This window comes from Piliocolobus tephrosceles, chromosome 16 (genome assembly GCF_002776525.5).
Source record: "Piliocolobus tephrosceles isolate RC106 chromosome 16, ASM277652v3, whole genome shotgun sequence".
NCBI classification, from domain to species: domain Eukaryota; kingdom Metazoa; phylum Chordata; class Mammalia; order Primates; family Cercopithecidae; genus Piliocolobus; species Piliocolobus tephrosceles.
Window position 1 is genome coordinate 23,211,607 of NC_045449.1, and position 16,472 is coordinate 23,228,078.

At 46.9% G+C, this 16,472-nt stretch overlaps 1 protein-coding gene across 2 annotated transcripts in view; it reads left to right on the forward strand.

The window, feature by feature from the left end:
- The window catches only part of SUPT6H (SPT6 homolog, histone chaperone and transcription elongation factor), a 41,981-nt gene that overhangs the window by 5,746 nt on the left and 19,763 nt on the right, over positions 1-16,472 (forward strand). The window contains exons 1-13 of one of the 2 annotated variants that reach the window (XM_023183902.3): positions 2,538-2,640; positions 6,282-6,421; positions 7,195-7,353; positions 7,449-7,525; positions 7,881-8,073; positions 8,307-8,391; positions 9,376-9,649; positions 11,623-11,724; positions 11,981-12,097; positions 12,450-12,539; positions 12,726-12,868; positions 15,486-15,634; positions 16,109-16,207. In XM_023183902.3, the coding sequence (XP_023039670.2) occupies positions 6,313-6,421; positions 7,195-7,353; positions 7,449-7,525; positions 7,881-8,073; positions 8,307-8,391; positions 9,376-9,649; positions 11,623-11,724; positions 11,981-12,097; positions 12,450-12,539; positions 12,726-12,868; positions 15,486-15,634; positions 16,109-16,207 (1,597 nt within the window). In that variant the 5' untranslated portion in view covers positions 2,538-2,640; positions 6,282-6,312. Of the gene's footprint in view, positions 1-2,537; positions 2,641-6,281; positions 6,422-7,194; positions 7,354-7,448; positions 7,526-7,880; positions 8,074-8,306; positions 8,392-9,375; positions 9,650-11,622; positions 11,725-11,980; positions 12,098-12,449; positions 12,540-12,725; positions 12,869-15,485; positions 15,635-16,108; positions 16,208-16,472 lie in introns of those variants that run through there. The other variant, XM_023183901.3, reaches the window with a different exon arrangement.

Sequence of the window (16,472 nt, forward strand, 5' to 3'; positions counted from 1 at the left end):
TGGCAATCTGATCCCAGTTCCATTCCTCTTCCAGCAAATGTCATGGTAACCACCAGCCTCTCCCTTTGAGCCACATCTTGTTCTGCACCTGTGCTTCTGCCTAGAGAAACCTCTCCCTCCATCCCCCCACTGCCCTTGTAGACCTATTCCAGTTGCAAATTTAACTTACAGTGTAAGTATGGGGAAATTTTTAAGAGCATGAGTGCTAAATATAACATCCAAACTACATCAGGCTCATCATAGATACCATATATTAATAATAATCATACACAAATAAATACATTAGTGTCTTTATTCTAGATTAGTTCTTGCTTGTCAGTCTCAGACTGCAGTGCTACTGCAGTCTGCATATCTAGCTCCAGCAAGTTGCAGCAAGTCAGAATTGCTTCTGGCACACTTCTTACAACTGGAAGTCTTGGTATAGAGCTAGATTGGAGGCATTCCCCAGCTGTAGCATAGCTTGTGCTCTATTGCTAACCTAGGCGATGGGAAGAAAGAGAACACAGCTATCTTTCCAAGCTGTGTGCAGCATGGAGCACCAGCTGCCCTTGAGACAGAAGAAAGCTGTTGTTTTCATCAGGTAGGCTGTGTGTTTCTCTGTTAAGTAGGCTGAGGAGCATCTGGTCTGCAGGAACTGGCGTTCAATTTGAAGATGTTGAGGCCTTAAAAGATCGAACGTACGGGTCTAATAGCCCAATTAAAACAAGCTATGTGTAGGGGCTGCCGTACTCAAATCTGTTTTTAATGGCTCAGTTCAGGGCTGAGGGGGAGCAATGTCAAAATTAAAATTAGAGCTCCAGATTTAATTGGCAGAAGTTTAAGACTTTCACTTTCGGCAGTACTCAAGCTAAATGACCTTAAGGATAGAGATCTTGGGGCATGGTGGAGTATCACCCTAACCCCTAGGCTTACGGCACTGCAGCTCTTTCGGGTCTTTACAGTCATTCCTCAACTTTTTGAACTCAGGACCCCTTTATACTCTTAAAACTTATTTAGGACTCCAAAGACATTTTGTTTATGTGAATTACATCCTTTGATACTTACCGGATTCGAAATTAAAACTCAGACATTTAAAAATATTTATTGATTTATTTTAAAGTAGTAAACAATAATACTTTTTACGAATAACAGTAGTTTTTTTGTTTTGTTTTGTTTTGTTTTGAGATGGAGTCTCACTCTGTCACCCAGGCTAGAGTCTAGTGGCACCATCTCGGCTCACTGCAACCTCTGCCTTCCGGGTTCAAGCAGTTCTCCTGCTTCAGCCTCCCGAGTAGCTGGGACTACAGGCACCTGCCACCATACCCAGCCAATTTTTCATTTGTAGCAGAGACAAAGTTTCACCATGTTGGCCAGGCTGGTCTCAAACTCCTGACCTCAGGTGATCGGCCCACCTCCACTTCCGAAGTGCTGGGGTTACAGGCATGAGCCACAGCACCCAGCCGAATAATAGTAATTTTTAAAACAAAATATTTTAGTAAGAATGGACTGGGTGTGGTGGCTCACTCCTGTAATCCCAGAACTTTGGGAGGTTGAGGCAGGTGGATCACTTGAGCTCAGGAGTTCGAAACCAGCCTGGCTAACATGGTGAAACTTCGTCTTAAAAAATAAATGAATAGGCCGGGCGTGGTGGCTCACGCCTATAGTCCCAGCATTTTGGGAGGCCAAGGCAGGTGGATCACTTGAGGTCAGGAGTTCGAGACCAGCGTGGCCAATATGGCCAAACCCCATGTCTACTAAAAATACAAAAATTAGCCAGACGTGGTAGCGAGTGCCTGTAGTCCCACCTACTCGGGAGGCTAAGGCAAGAGAATCGCTTGAACCCAGGAGGCGGAGGTTGAAGTGAGCCGGAATCGTGCCATTGCACTCCAGCCTGGGTGAGAGAGCAAGACTCTGTCTCAAAATAAGTAAATTAAGTAAGACTGACTTTTTTTTGTTTTTTAGTACAATGTTTTAATGTCTGCCCTGATAGAATACAGCTGTGTTCTCATATGCTTTTGCATTCAGTCTGTTATGATAACCACATGTCATATAACCTCTGGAAAAACTCCACTGTACACTCCTGAGAGAACAAAGAGACTGGCCCCTGGACCATGCCCTGAGAACTATTGATAAATGTGGTACTGTCAGCCATGAGGAGTCAGACAGACCTCAGCATTTACAACAGATGATAGTTTTATCACCTTGAACAAATGACTACATCTCTCTGAGTCTGTTTCTTCCTCTGTTGAGAGAGAAGTGTGCTGTAACTCATAGGATAGTGTAGGGATTAATGGAATATTTGTTCCATCTTGATAGGGACATAAAATAGTAGGATATTTGTTAGTGTCTGGCACTTGGTAGGTGTGTAAATAAGCATTATTCCTCAGGGTACTTTTTTAAAAATTGCTTAAAATACCCAAGAGAGACCCGTATTATTTTGGTTGGGTTTTGTGTGTGTGTTGTGAGTTTATTGTCCAGTTCTCTTCCTATGCCTGTTCTGTGTGTCTGTTGTAATACATAAAACCATTTTATGGTCTTATTTTCATATTTCTCCCTCTAGGAGACAGTCAACTCCTTGAAAATGAACAATCCAGCCGGGCACGGTGGCTCACGCCTGTAATCCCAGCACTTTGGGAGGCCGAGGCGGGCGGATCACTTGAGGTCAGGAGTTCAAGACCAGCCTGACCAACAAGGGGAAACCCCCTCTCTACTAAAAATACAAAATTAGCTGGCATGGTGATGCATGCCTGTCATCCCAGCTATGCAGGAGGCTGAGGCAGGAGAATCGCATGAACCCAGGAGGCGGAGGTTGCGTTAACTGAGATTGCGCCATTGCACTCCAGCCTGGGCAATGAGCAAAACTCCATCTCAAAAAAAAAAAAAGAAAGAAAACGAGCAATTCTCTTCAAATCCCCAGCTCTTAGCAGAGTATATGTACATAGTAGGCGTTCAGTTAGGTTTGTGGGAAGAGTGGCATCTGAAACCTCAACCGAAAATTGAACATTCCCCCACCCTCCTATATCTTCAGTTTTATTTTTTTGAGTTTAGTTAATCTCAAGTTCATTGGTTATAGTATTAATTGAGCTCAGTAAGGACAATTTTCAGGAGAATTAGAGCCACAGAACTTAAGGCACCTTCAGGTAGCCATTAGCCACCGTTCTCTCCCCTCCCACTGCCATCTTTAACTGGGAAGATGGCAGCAGTATGAAAATGTAAGCTGGGTGCGGTGGCTCAAGCCTGTAACCCCAGCACTTTGGGAGGCCGAGATGGGCAGATCACGAGGTCAGGGGATTGAGACCATCCTGGCTGACCCGGTGAAACCCCGTCTCTACTAAAAAATACAAAGAAAAAACTAGCCGGGCGAGGTGGCGGGCACCTGTAGTCCCAGCTACTCGGGAGACTGAGGCAGGAGAATGGCTTAAACCCGGGAGGCAGAGCTTGCAGTGAGCTGAGATCTGGCCACTGTACTCCAGCCTGGGCGACAGAGCGAGACTCCGTCTCAAAAAAAAAAAAAAGAAAGAAAATGTAAGTCGTTTATTTAACAGACACTTAACAGTTGCTAATTTGTTAGCTAATTTGTTACTAATGTGTTGCAGCACACCTGAAGGGATATAGCTTTTCTGGTGCAGAATCAGAGTGCCTTGTAATGCCTCTTGTATTGCCATTTATGTTGTCATGGTTTTTATTAGTCCCTCCATTGGATATGTTCTTTATCTTCCAGAAGCTTGTAGTCTAAGTGGGAGAAAGGTACATGGGATATATCCCATAGACCATTTTACTGGACAGGGTGAGGAGTGATGCTGAGTGTGTCAGCAGCCAGCTTTAGGGTTCCACAGTGGAATCTTAATGTGATGATGTGTGCTGTTTTTTAAGTCCTACTCAAGGCCCATCAAGCTCCATGTTACAGTTCTTGAAGATCCCTACTGTCGTTTCCAGGCTTTGGATGAGTCTGAAAGCAGGGAAGTAGAAGATAAAGTTGGGTTGGTTGGTACAAAATTACAGAATGCTAAGGAAAATTAGGCTCAGGATTCAAATTCAAACTCAGTTAACCCATCTTGAAACAACAGGTTCTTTCCCCTATGTCATATAATATTCTCAACTATCCTCTAAGGTAGGTAGCGCTGTTACCATTTTCCAGGTTAAGAAAGTGATATTCAGGCATGTCCAATAATTTGCTTAAGTTCATGTTTAGCTGTTAGGATATAAAACCAGGATTTGATTTCTTTTTTTTTTTTTTTTTTGAAATCGAGTCTCACTCTGTCCCCCAGGCTGGAGTGCAGTGGCGTGATCTCGACTCACTGCAAGCTGCGCCTCCTGAGCCATTCTCCTGCCTCAGCCTCCTGAGTAGCTGGGACTACAGGCGCCCACCACCGCGCCTGGCTAATTTTTTGTGTTTTTAATAGAGACGGGGTTTCACCGTGGTCTGAACAGGATTTGATTTCTACTCTTGAGCCTAGCAATCTTTCCATTTAACCATCTTGCCTTTATTTAGTAGGACATGGAAGCCTTTCAAGATTTTTTTACCTGCAAGGGGAGTAAATGATAAAAATAGGCCCTTTTTGGACCCAAATGCTCCCAACCAATACTCACACAAATCGGCTCAAGTTCATGAAGTATTTGTGTGTTTAATCTGTTGAAAAGAGATTTTCCTTTTGATTTTGCTAATAAGTGTGAATAGTGTGTTGTAAACATGAAAGCACCTTTTATAAAGTTGGCACTTACTGTTTCCAAGCCTCCCAGGAGCAGATCACATAATCCCACTCTACCACCATATCCTCACTTAATTGTCCCTACATTAGTTTCTTTCCTCATTTGCCCATTCCTGTCTTCAAATGGTAAGTGAGGTAAAACTCTGGGGAAGAGAGGTGATACATATGCAAGTCTGGTATAATTGCCTTCCTTTTCTTTCTTTCTTTCTTTATTTTTGAGACAGGTTTTGCTCTTGTTGCCGAGGCTGGAGTGCAGTGGTGCAGTCTCTGCTTACTGCAACCTCCGCCTCTCAGATTCAAATGATTCTCCTGCGTAAGCCTCCGGAGTAGCTGGGATTACAGGCACCTGCCACCATACTGGATAATTTTTGTGTTTTTAGTAGAGATGGAGTTTCACCATGTTGGCTAGCCTGGTCTTGAACTCCTGACCTCAGGTGATCCACCCGCCTTATCAGCTGTAGCAATGTCTGATTTTGTGGAAAGCGAGGCTGAGGAGTCAGAGGAAGAATACAATGATGAAGGCGCCTTGGCCTCCCTAAGTGCTGAGGTTACAGGAGTGAGCTGCCACACCTGGCCTAATGGCTTTTTTTTTTTTTTTTTTTTTTTGACAGAGTCTTTCTCTCTTGCCAGGCTGGAATGCGGTGGTGCAATCTGCAACCTCTGCCTTCCGGGTTCAAGAGATTCTCCTGCATCAGCCTCCCGAGTAGCCTGGCTTTTGCCTTCAGCCTCCCGAGTAGCCTGGCTTTTGCCTTCTTTTTATTTTATTTATTTATTTATTTATTTCTGAGACAGAGTCTTACTCTGTCGCCCAGGCTGGAGTGCAGTGGCGCGATCTTGGCTCACTGCAAGCTCCGCCTCCCGGGTTCACACCATTCTCCTGCCTCAGCCTCCTGAGTGGCTGGGACTACAGGCGCCCGCTACTACACCTGGCTAATTTTTTGTGTTTTTTAGTGAAATGAGGTTTCACTGTGTTAGCCAGGATGGTCTCGATCTCCTGACCTCATGATCTGCCCGCCTCAGCCTCCCAGAGTGCTGGGATTACAGGCGTGAGCCACCATGCCTGGCCTGCCTTCTTTTTAAAAGTACATATGAGGCTGGGTGTGGTGGCTCATGCCTGTAATCCCAACACCTTGGGAGGCCGAGGTGGGCAGATCACCTGAGGTCAGGAGTTCAAGACTAGCCTGGCCAACATGTTGAAACTCCATCTCTTCTAAAAGTATAAAAATTAGCCGGGCATGGTGGCGTGTGCCTGTAGTCCCAGCTACTTGGGAGGCTAAGGCAGAAGAATCACTGGAACCCAGGAGGCGAAGGATGCAGTGAATGGAGATTGTGCGACTGTACTCTAGCCTGGGTGAAAGAGTGAGACACCACCTCAAAAAAAAAAAAAAAGTACATATGAGAGAAGCAATGCTGGGAGGAATGGATAATGGAAGAGTGGGAACCATCTGATTCTTCCTCTCCTCTCCCCGAGTGGGAATGTTGAGTGGGCAGAGCAGTGGCAGGTTGCTAAAAGGCTGTTTTTGGGAAGGTTTAAGAGCCCCCTGGGTAATCATGTGTCCCATTTTTTTATCCTTCTCTCTTTTCTTTCCCTAGTTGTCTTCAGGCAGAGTGAGAAGCTGTAGCAATGTCTGATTTTGTGGAAAGCGAGGCTGAGGAGTCAGAGGAAGAATACAATGATGAAGGCGAGGTGGTACCCCGAGTCACCAAGAAATTTGTGGAAGAGGAGGATGATGGTGAGGAGGCCCCAGCCTCAAGCTTCTCCCCACTATTGCTAAGCTTTGGATAGTTGGATTCTTGCTGATGAAAGGCTCAGGCTCAGCACAGAAGTTATCACACATGAGGTACCAGCTTGAGAACTTTCAGTCATTCTTAGCAGATACTAACTGAGCATCTGTCTGTATGCCAGGCACTAGGCCTGGAACTAGAAATACAAAACAACAAAGATCCAGCTATTGTGGAGTTTACTTTAGTAGGGGGGCGGTTGATAATAAACCAATAGATAAGTCCATATATAATACTTTCTGCTTTTAGACCTAGCATTATTGATACTTATTCACCTAGTTTCCTATTTCTCTGGCCAAGCCCAATCTTTAGAATTGTCAACAGAGTAGAACCACGAAATGACTTCAAAGGGGTAAAGGGACGTACAAGTTTTATGAAAGGAATTATGGCAAAATAAAGGAATGTAGCTGCTGAGTTTACAAACTGAGTAAAACAAAGTTATTGGTGGCTATAATAATCTAGTAATGGTTTTGAGAAGTCAGAGTGACCAGGGAGATCATCCTGCCCAAAGACAGATGGTGAGTGTAGGGGGAAAAAAATATTCTTTCCAGATGCTGCTACTCTAAGTCAATGGCCATGTTTTGCATCTTTACATGAGGCAGAAGAGTTAACATGGCACCCAGGTCGTTAGGTGCAAAGCAAATGGATAATCGCATTAATCAAGTGGCCCTGAACCGCTAGCCTGTTTTTCAGTCTCCATGCCTCACACATGCATGCCTTCCAGATGAGGAGGAGGAAGAAGAGAACCTAGATGATCAGGATGAGCAGGGCAACCTGAAAGGCTTTATCAATGACGATGATGATGAAGATGAAGGGGAGGAGGATGAGGGCAGTGACTCTGGTGATTCAGAAGATGATGTTGGCCACAAGAAGAGAAAACGCAGTGAGTAGTCTGTTGTTGGCTCAAGTGAGGCTTGGGTGGAGGTTCCAGCAGAAAAGGGCCTCCCCATCACCGTGGGCAACACTTTATTTCTTCAGCCTCTTTTGATGACCGCCTGGAGGATGATGATTTTGACCTCATTGAGGAGAATCTGGGTGTCAAAGTCAAAAGAGGAGTAAGTATCATTCTTTTTCTTTGTCCCTGGGGGTGAAGGAAAAAGTCCTGGAAATTTCAGTGTCTCTGGGTGAGGAGGCACATGCAGGACAGTTTGGAGAACATTAGAGCACGGTGTTCGGTATCATTGTACTGCAGGGCCTAGATTTGCATCCCAGATCTGGGTGCCTGTTAGAGAAAGTCTTGTCCAAGTTTCAAGGACGGGCTTTGAGGCTACAAGAACATCACTCAGCATGTTCTTTCCCATCTCCCTTGGTTAGAGTAATTGTGGTGGGAAGAAGGGAGTGAGACTGGAGATTTGGTATCCATATGCGAGACTCCTCAGATCCTGATAAGGCAGGTTTTCCCACCCCTAGCAAAAGTACCGGCGTGTCAAAAAAATGTCAGATGACGAGGACGATGATGAGGAGGAGTATGGCAAGGAGGAGCATGAAAAAGAAGCTATTGCAGAGGAAATCTTCCAGGATGGGGAAGGGGAAGAAGGGCAGGAGGCCATGGAGGCCCCCATGGCTCCTCCAGAGGAGGAGGAAGAAGATGATGAGGAGTCAGGTATGTTATATTGGGCAGGGAAGCCAGTGTTTGGATGTTAGGATTTCCTGGCCCATGGGAACAGGATGGAAACCATTCTTTAGCTACATCCCCCAGCATTTAATACAAAGAAGTTCCTTTTCATGAGCTTCCCTTCTCTGTTGCTCACGGACCACTCACATAGTAGAAACCAAAGCAATTTAGTCCTGGCTCAGTCTCTGACTGTGAGCCCCAACCCCTCCTTTTCTACCCAGATATTGACGACTTCATTGTGGATGATGATGGACAGCCTCTGAAAAAACCTAAGTGGCGGAAAAAGCTTCCTGGATACACAGACGCGTGAGTGGGGTCTGGTACAAGGTGGGGATAAAGTGATAGAGTGGGCCCCGTCAGGAAGGAGGTTAGAGGCCTTTGCCAAAAATGGGACATTCCCAGCTTGCAGCCATTTTGCTTCCCTGCCTCAAATAACCTCTACCAGGCAGTGATTTCAGACTGCTCCTGGAAGCCTTAGGAACTGTCTCTGCACTCTAGGGCTACTGTGGGATTGGAGTAGACTCCCACACAGGCAAGGCTCCAGCATTCCTCTTCCACCTACAGCTTCATGTTTATTCAATTATATATGTTGACATTCTTTTTTTTTTTTTTTTTTTTTTGAGACGGAGTCTCGCTCTGTCACCCGGGCTGGAGTGCAGTGGCCGCATCTCAGCTCACTGCAAGCTCCGCCTGCCAGGTTTACGCCATTCTCCTGCCTCAGCCTCCCATGTAGCTGGGACTACAGGCGCCCGCCACCTTGCCCGGCTAGTTTTTTGTATTATTTTTAGTAGAGACGGGGTTTCACCGTGTTAGCCAGGATGGTCTCGATCTCCTGACCTCGTGATCCGCCCATCTCGGCCTCCCGAAGTGCTGGGATTACAGGCTTGAGCCACCGCGCCCGGCCATATATTGACATTCTTAATACAATTTTGTTGAAAAAATGCCCGCATCACAATTAACAAATTTGAAAACTTTTGCTCTAAGGGAATACTGTAATGCCTTAGCAGAAGCTGGGTCCACTGAGCAAGATATAGACCCGTCTGCTCTGTTGCTATTTGATTACTGTCACTTGAAGGTGCCAAAGATGGGCTTTTTGTTCTTCCATATACAACAGTTTGCCCAGAAATATCCCCCAATGGAAGCCTTTCGTCCGCAGTGAATATGGTTATTTTGTTTACCTTCCTCCTAACCCTCTCAGTTCCCTTGGGACAAGTAAAGGATCTGTGCAAGGGCTGCATTTCTCTCCTCTCACCTGAACCTGAGCCAACTGCCTCTTGCTGCCACCCACAGGGCCCTGCAAGAAGCCCAGGAAATCTTCGGTGTGGACTTTGACTATGATGAATTTGAGAAATACAATGAGTATGATGAAGAACTGGAGGAAGAGTATGAGTATGAGGATGATGAGGCTGAGGGTGAAATCCGAGTGCGCCCCAAGAAGACCACCAAGAAGCGTGTGAGCCGTAGGAGCATCTTTGAAATGTATGAGCCCAGTGAGCTAGAAAGCAGCCACCTCACAGATCAGGACAATGAAATCCGAGCCACTGACCTGCCTGAGAGGTTCCAGGTAAGAAACCACCAGCCTCTGCTCTTATACCAATCCATATTTACTTTGTAGCCAAGAAATAATCTAGCGAAAGTCGAGCGTTGAATATGCAGCATGGGCTTTGAACCCCATCTCACCCGGGGCCTGGGAAATCCAGCTCTTAGAGAAGGGAAGGTAGACTACCTTGCTTACGGTTCTTGAAATACTGTTTTCTTTAGAAATCTGTGAAATGCAGGCTGGGTGCTGTGGCTCACACCTATAATCCCAGCACTTTGGGAGACCAGGGTGGCAGATTGCTTGAGTCCAGGAACCCAAGACCAGCCTGGGCCACATAGGAAGACCTTGTCTTTACAAAAAATGCAAAAAACTAGCTGGTCGTGATGGTGCACACCTGTAGTCTCAGCCACTCAGGAGGCTGAGGTGGGAAGATTGCTTGAGCTTGGGAGGTCACGGCTGCAATGAGCCATCATTGCACCACTGCACTGAAGCCTAAAAACAGGCCCTGTCTCAAAAAAAAAAAAAAAAATTATGAAATGCTTATGGCCAGGCACGGTGGTTCACACCTGTAATCCCAGCACTTTGGGAGGCCAAGGTGGGTGGTTCACCTAAGGTCAGGAGTTCGAGACTGGAGGGGTGTCCTGCCCCTCCACACCTGTGGGTGCTTCTCGTTGGGTGGGACGAGAGACTTGAGAAAAGGAAATAATACACAGAGACAAAGTATAGAGAAAGAAAAGCGGGGCCCTGGGGACCAGTGCTGTGTTTTCAGAGGACCCACACTGGCACCGGCCTCTGAGTTCCCATAGTATTTATTGATAATTATCTTTACCATCTAAAAGATAGGGGAGTAGCTAGAAAATAGGATCATTGTAGGGAGGAAATCAGCAGTAAGACATAGGAACAAAAATCCTTGTAACATGAATAAGTTTAAAGGAAAATGCTGTGCCTTGAGATGCATATGCAAACATCTCCATAAACCTTTTAGCAGTATTGCTCCAGCAAGCCCCACCTTATTCCTAAAGGCGGTTTCTCCTAACTCAGTAAACAAGGCACACAATGGGTATTACCCGGAGATGTTCCAATCCCAGGGACGGGCAGGATTTTTAACCAGCAAGCTGCCTTCAGGTACTTGTTTAACAAAGACACATCCTGCACAGCCCAATATCCATTAAACCTTGAGTCACCACACCACATGTCTCTTGCAAGGACAAAGTTGGGGGTAGGGTCACAGATTAACAGCATCTCAAATACAGAACTAAATGGAGTCTCTTACATCTACTTCCTTCTATATAGACACAGTAACAGGCTGATCTCTTTCTTCTCCCCACAGAGACCAGCCTGGCCAACATTGTGAAACCTCATCTGTACTAAAAATATAAAAAATTAGCTGCGTGGCTCACGCCTGTAATCCTAGCACTTTGGGAGGCCAAGGCGGGTGGATTGCCTGAGCTCAGATGTTAGAGGCCAGCCTGGGCAACACGGTGAAACCCTGTCTCTACTAAAATACAAAAAAAAAAATTAGCTGGGCGTGGCAGCATGCATCTGTAATCCCAGTTACTTGGGAGGTTCAGGCAGGAGAATTCCTTGAAACTGGGAGGTGGAGGTTGTAGTGAGCCTAGATCGCGCCATTGCTCTCCAGCCTGGGCAACAGAGCGAGACTCCATCTCAAAAAAAAAAAAAAAAAAAAAAATTAGCTGGGCGTGGTGGCAGGTACCTGTGATCCCAGCTACTCAGGAGGCTGAACTCCGGGGGCAAAGGTTGAGGTGACCCTAGAACGCGCCATTGCACTCCAGCCTGAGCAACAAGAGCGAGACTCCATCTCAAAAAAAAAAGCAAGAAAAGAAAGCAATGCTTATTTCATGCCGGAACAACACTGGTATGGCATTTCCAGAACAATAATGGAAATGTACGCTTGATGATCACACGTTTCTGTCCAAAAAGGTATATGTTTTTCTTAAGTGAGATATAAAGTCCATCTGTTGTCTTTTCCACTGCAGCTCCGCTCCATCCCAGTCAAGGGGGCTGAAGATGATGAACTAGAAGAAGAAGCTGACTGGATCTACAGGAATGCTTTTGCCACACCAACCATTTCTCTCCAGGTACGCAAAAAAGATCCTTAGGTTTTGACATGAACCAAAAGACACTTCATCAAGATGGAGAGCTCGTCCTCCCCTATTTCATACATCTGTGTGCTTGGTACAGAAAACTGTGTATGTAGTCCCAACAAGTGTGTATATATGAGAAAAAAAATTTTAGAGTTCATCTAGAAAGGTTATGCTTCGTTATTAAGCAGTCTTGTGTGGTAAGACAAACCAAGTGACGTTGTTTTGCTATTTCTTTATTTTCCTACTGTAGGAAAGCTGTGATTACCTAGACCGAGGGCAGCCAGCCAGCAGCTTCAGTCGGAAAGGGCCCAGCACAATTCAGAAGATCAAAGAGGCCCTGGGCTTCATGCGAAATCAGCATTTTGAGGTAACACCTCAAGCTCTGGTGGCCCATTGGTGAGAAATTTAGTTAGGGGATGAGGGAAACGATAGTTAACTAAATGAGGTGGGAGCCCCCTTCCCCTATCCCCTATCTGTGACTCAAGAAGTGTTAGGACCCACAGAGACCCTAGTGATCATGAGAACAATGCTACCCTGTCTGCAGCATTATTTTCTCCTATTGAGGAAAGCACTAGGCCCTGGAAGGGCTGTGAAGGAGGCCAGGCTTCTGACTGTTGAATTTCCTGGAGCTGTTTGTCCAGAAAGTCATTATCTACTGACAGAGGGGATCTTAGCAGATCTATCGTCTCTGAGTGACTGCAGTCTCTTTGCCATCCTAGGTGCCTTTTATTGCCTTCTACCGAAAGGAGTATGTGGAGCCTGAGTTGCACATCAATGACCTATGGAGAGTCTGGCAGTGGGATGAAAAGGTAATGTGGATCCGTGGCACCCAAGAGGTATGGGCCAGGGTAGGCACCATTACTACCAGGATACCACAAACCCAAACCTCCCAGGCCTGTCTAGTCCCCCCAACCAGGTTTTCTGGTAAGGAACAGAGCAGCCTTGGGTCTCCAGGGCTGAATACGAGCCCTCATTCCTGCCCTACTTCACCTTAGTGGACCCAGCTGCGGATCCGTAAAGAGAACCTAACACGGCTGTTTGAGAAGATGCAGGCTTATCAGTATGAACAGATCTCTGCTGACCCTGACAAACCTCTTGCCGATGGCATCCGGGCTCTGGACACCACTGACATGGAAAGGTAAAACATGCGGTGTTTATTCCATTATGGGAAGCCCTCAGACCCAAGGCTGGACCTGCAGGAGCACTGTTAAACCTTGGAGAATGTGTAGCACAGGGCCCCATCCCTTAGAAATCCAACTTGTCACCCAGGCACAGCGGCTCACACCTGTAATCCCAGCATTTTGGGAGGCCAAGGCACACAGATCACTTGAGGTCAGGAGTTCGAGACCAGCCTGGCCAGCGTGATGAAACCCCATGTCTACTAAAAATACAAAAAATTAGCTGGGAGCAGTGGCGCACTCCTGTAATCCCAATTACTCAGGAGGCTTAAGCAGGAGAATTGTTTGAACCCGAGAGGCAGAGGTTGCCGTGAGCTGAGATCGTGCTACTGCACTCCAGCCGGGGCAACGGAGCAAGACTTCGTCTCAAAAAAAAAAAAAAATTGGCTGGGCGCGGTGGCTCAAGCCTGTAATCCCAGCACTTTGGGAGGCCGAGATGGGCGGATCACAAGGTCAGGAGATCGAGACCATCCTGGCTGACATGGTGAAACCCCATCTCTACTAAAAAAAATACAAAAAACTAGCCGGACATGGTGGCGAGTGCCTGTAGTCCCAGCTACTGGGGAGGCTGAGGCCGGAGAATGGCATAAACCCGGGAGGCGGAGCTTGCAGTGAGCCGAGATCCGGTCACTGCACTCCAGCCTGGGCGACAGAGCGAGACTCCATCTCAAAACAAACAAACAAAAAAATTATAACTTGTCAAAGTCAAGCACAGGCACAGTGGCTTCTGCCTGTAGTCCCGGTTACTTGGGAGGCTGAGGCAAGAGGATCACTTCAGCCCAGGAATTATTTATTTTTTTTTTTGGAGATGGAGTCTCACTGTGTCACCCAGGCTGAGTGCAGTGGCGCAATCTCAGCTCACTGCAAGCTCCGCCCTCACCCCGTTCACGCCATTCTGCTGCCTCAGCCTCCTGAGTAGCTGGGACTACAGGTGCCCACCACCATGCCTAATTTTTTTTTTTCTTTTCTTTGTATTTTTAGTAGAGACAGGGTTTCACCATGTTAGCCAGGATGGTCTCCATCTCCTGACCTCGTGATTCGCCCAGCCGATCCTGTCTCTTAAGAAAAAGGGGGCTGGGGCCAGGCACGGTGTCTCACGCTTGTAATCCTGGCACTTTGGGAGGCCAAGGTGGGCGGGTCACGAAGTCAGGAGTTCAAGACCAGCCTGGCCAACACGGTAAAACCCCATATTTACTGAAAATACAAAAATTAGCTGGGCGTGGTGGTGGGCGCCTGTAACCCCGGTTACTCAGGAGTCTGAGGCAGGAGAGTCGCTTGAACCTGGGATGCAGAGGTTGCAGGAGCCAAGATCATGCCACTGCACCACAGAGCCTGGGCGACAGAGCTAGATTCCATCTCAAGAAAGAAAGAAAGAGGAGGCCGGGCATGCGTCATGCCTGTAATCCCAACTCTTTGGGAGGCTGAGGTGGGCAGATCACCTGAGGTCACGAGTTCAAGACCAGCCTGGCCAACATGGTGAAACCCCGTCTCTACTAAAAATACAAAAAATTAGCTGGAGACCTGTAATCCCAGATACTCAGGAGGCTGAGGCAGGAGAATCGCTTGAACCTGGGAGGCGGAGGTTGCAGTGAGCTGAGATCGCACCATTGCACTCCAACCTGGGTAACGAGCAAAACTCCGCCTCAAAAAAAAGAAAATGGGCTGGGCATGGTGGCTCACACCTGTAATCCCAGCACTTTGGGAGGATGAGGTGGGCAGATGACCTGACATCAGGGGTTTGAAACCAGCTTGGCCAACATGGTGAAACTCTGTCTCTACTAAAAATACAAAAATTAGTCGGTGTGGTGGTGCACGCCTGTGATCCCAGCTATTCCGGAGGCTGAGGCCAGAGAATCTCTTAAACCCAGGAGGTGGAGGTTGCAGTGAGCTGAGATCACGCCATTACGCTCCAGCCTGGGTGACAAGAGTGAGACTCCGTCTCAAAAAAAATAAATAAGATATGGTCTAGGGCTATCATGTGTCTTGGTTTTGTTTTTGTTTTGTTTGTTTGTTTTTTAGACAAAGTCTTGCTCTGTTGCCCAGGATGGAGTGTAGTGGCGGGATCTCGGCTCACTGCAAGCTCCACCTCCCGGGTTCACACCATCTGCCTCAGCCTCCCAAGTAGCTGGGACTACAGGCACCCACCACCACACCCGGCTAATTTTTTGTATTTTTAGTAGAGATGGGGTTTCACCATGTTAGCCAGGATGGTCTCGATCTCCTGACCTTGTGATCCCTCCGCCTTGGCCTCCCAAAGTGCTGGGATTACAGGCATGAGCCACTGCACCCAGCTACGTGTCTTTCTCTGTTGCCTAGGATGGAAAGCAGTGGTGTGGTCACAGTTCACGGCAGCCTCAACCTCCCGGGTTCAAGTGATCATCCTCCCTCCAGTCTGGGCAACAGAGTGAGACCCTGTCTCAAAAAAAATAATAACAATAATAATAATAATTGGAAAAAACAGGTTGGGATCCCATTTTAGTTGGGATACTGCCTTTTGGGAATTGGACCTCTTACAGCCAAATTTGAGTATATCCTTTTTTCAGTGATGACTGAAACCTTACGTCTCTTCCTTTTCAGGCTCAAGGATGTCCAGTCAATGGATGAGCTGAAAGATGTCTACAACCATTTTCTTCTTTATTATGGCCGAGACATCCCTAAGATGCAGAATGCTGCCAAAGCTAGCCGCAAGAAGCTGAAGCGTGTCAGGGAAGAGGGAGATGAAGAAGGTTAGTGCTGGAAAAGAAAATCCAGGAGACTTGATGGCCGTGCATGATGGCTCATGCATGTAATCCCAGCATTTTGGGATGCCAAGGCAGGTGGATCACCTGAGGTCAGGAGTTTGAGACCAGCCTGGCCAACATGGCAAAACCCCATCTCTACTAAAAATACAAAAGTAGCAGGGCTAGGTGGCACATACCGGTAATCCCAGCTGCTCAGGAGGCTGAGGCATGCCTGAACCTAGAGGTGGTTGTTGCAGTGAGCTGAGATCATGCCACTGCACACCAGCCTGGGCAACAAACCGAGGCTGTATCTCAAAAAAAAAAAAAAGAAAAGAAAGAAAACCCAGGAGACTTGATGTCCCATGGCATCTTGAAGGAGACCCTTGGCTGGGTACCCTTTAAGACTTCTCTCCTAATGTGTCAGATCCTTGGGAGTGATTGGAAACTAGAACCCTCAATCTCACCGTGTTTTCTTCCCAGGTGAAGGTGACGAGGCAGAAGATGAGGAGCAGAGGGGGCCAGAGCTCAAGCAAGCCTCTCGCCGAGACATGTACACCATCTGCCAGAGTGCTGGGCTAGGTAAAAGCTAGCTTCTTTGGGATTTAGGCATTCTAGTCTGAGCAAGGGAAGTTACCCAGAAAAAAAGACTGGTGGTTAGGAAAAAGAAAGGCTATCTGGGTCAATCACCAATCCAATCCTAAACCAGCCCGTTATCTGGTCTTCAAAAGCACTTCCTCTCCACACCCATTCCCGCCCCACAGTGATGGTTCAGCCTCTCTCTAATTTCCTGAGGTAATGAGAAACTCATGATTAGAGAGAGAGAGTCCAGTCTGTCTATTTCTTC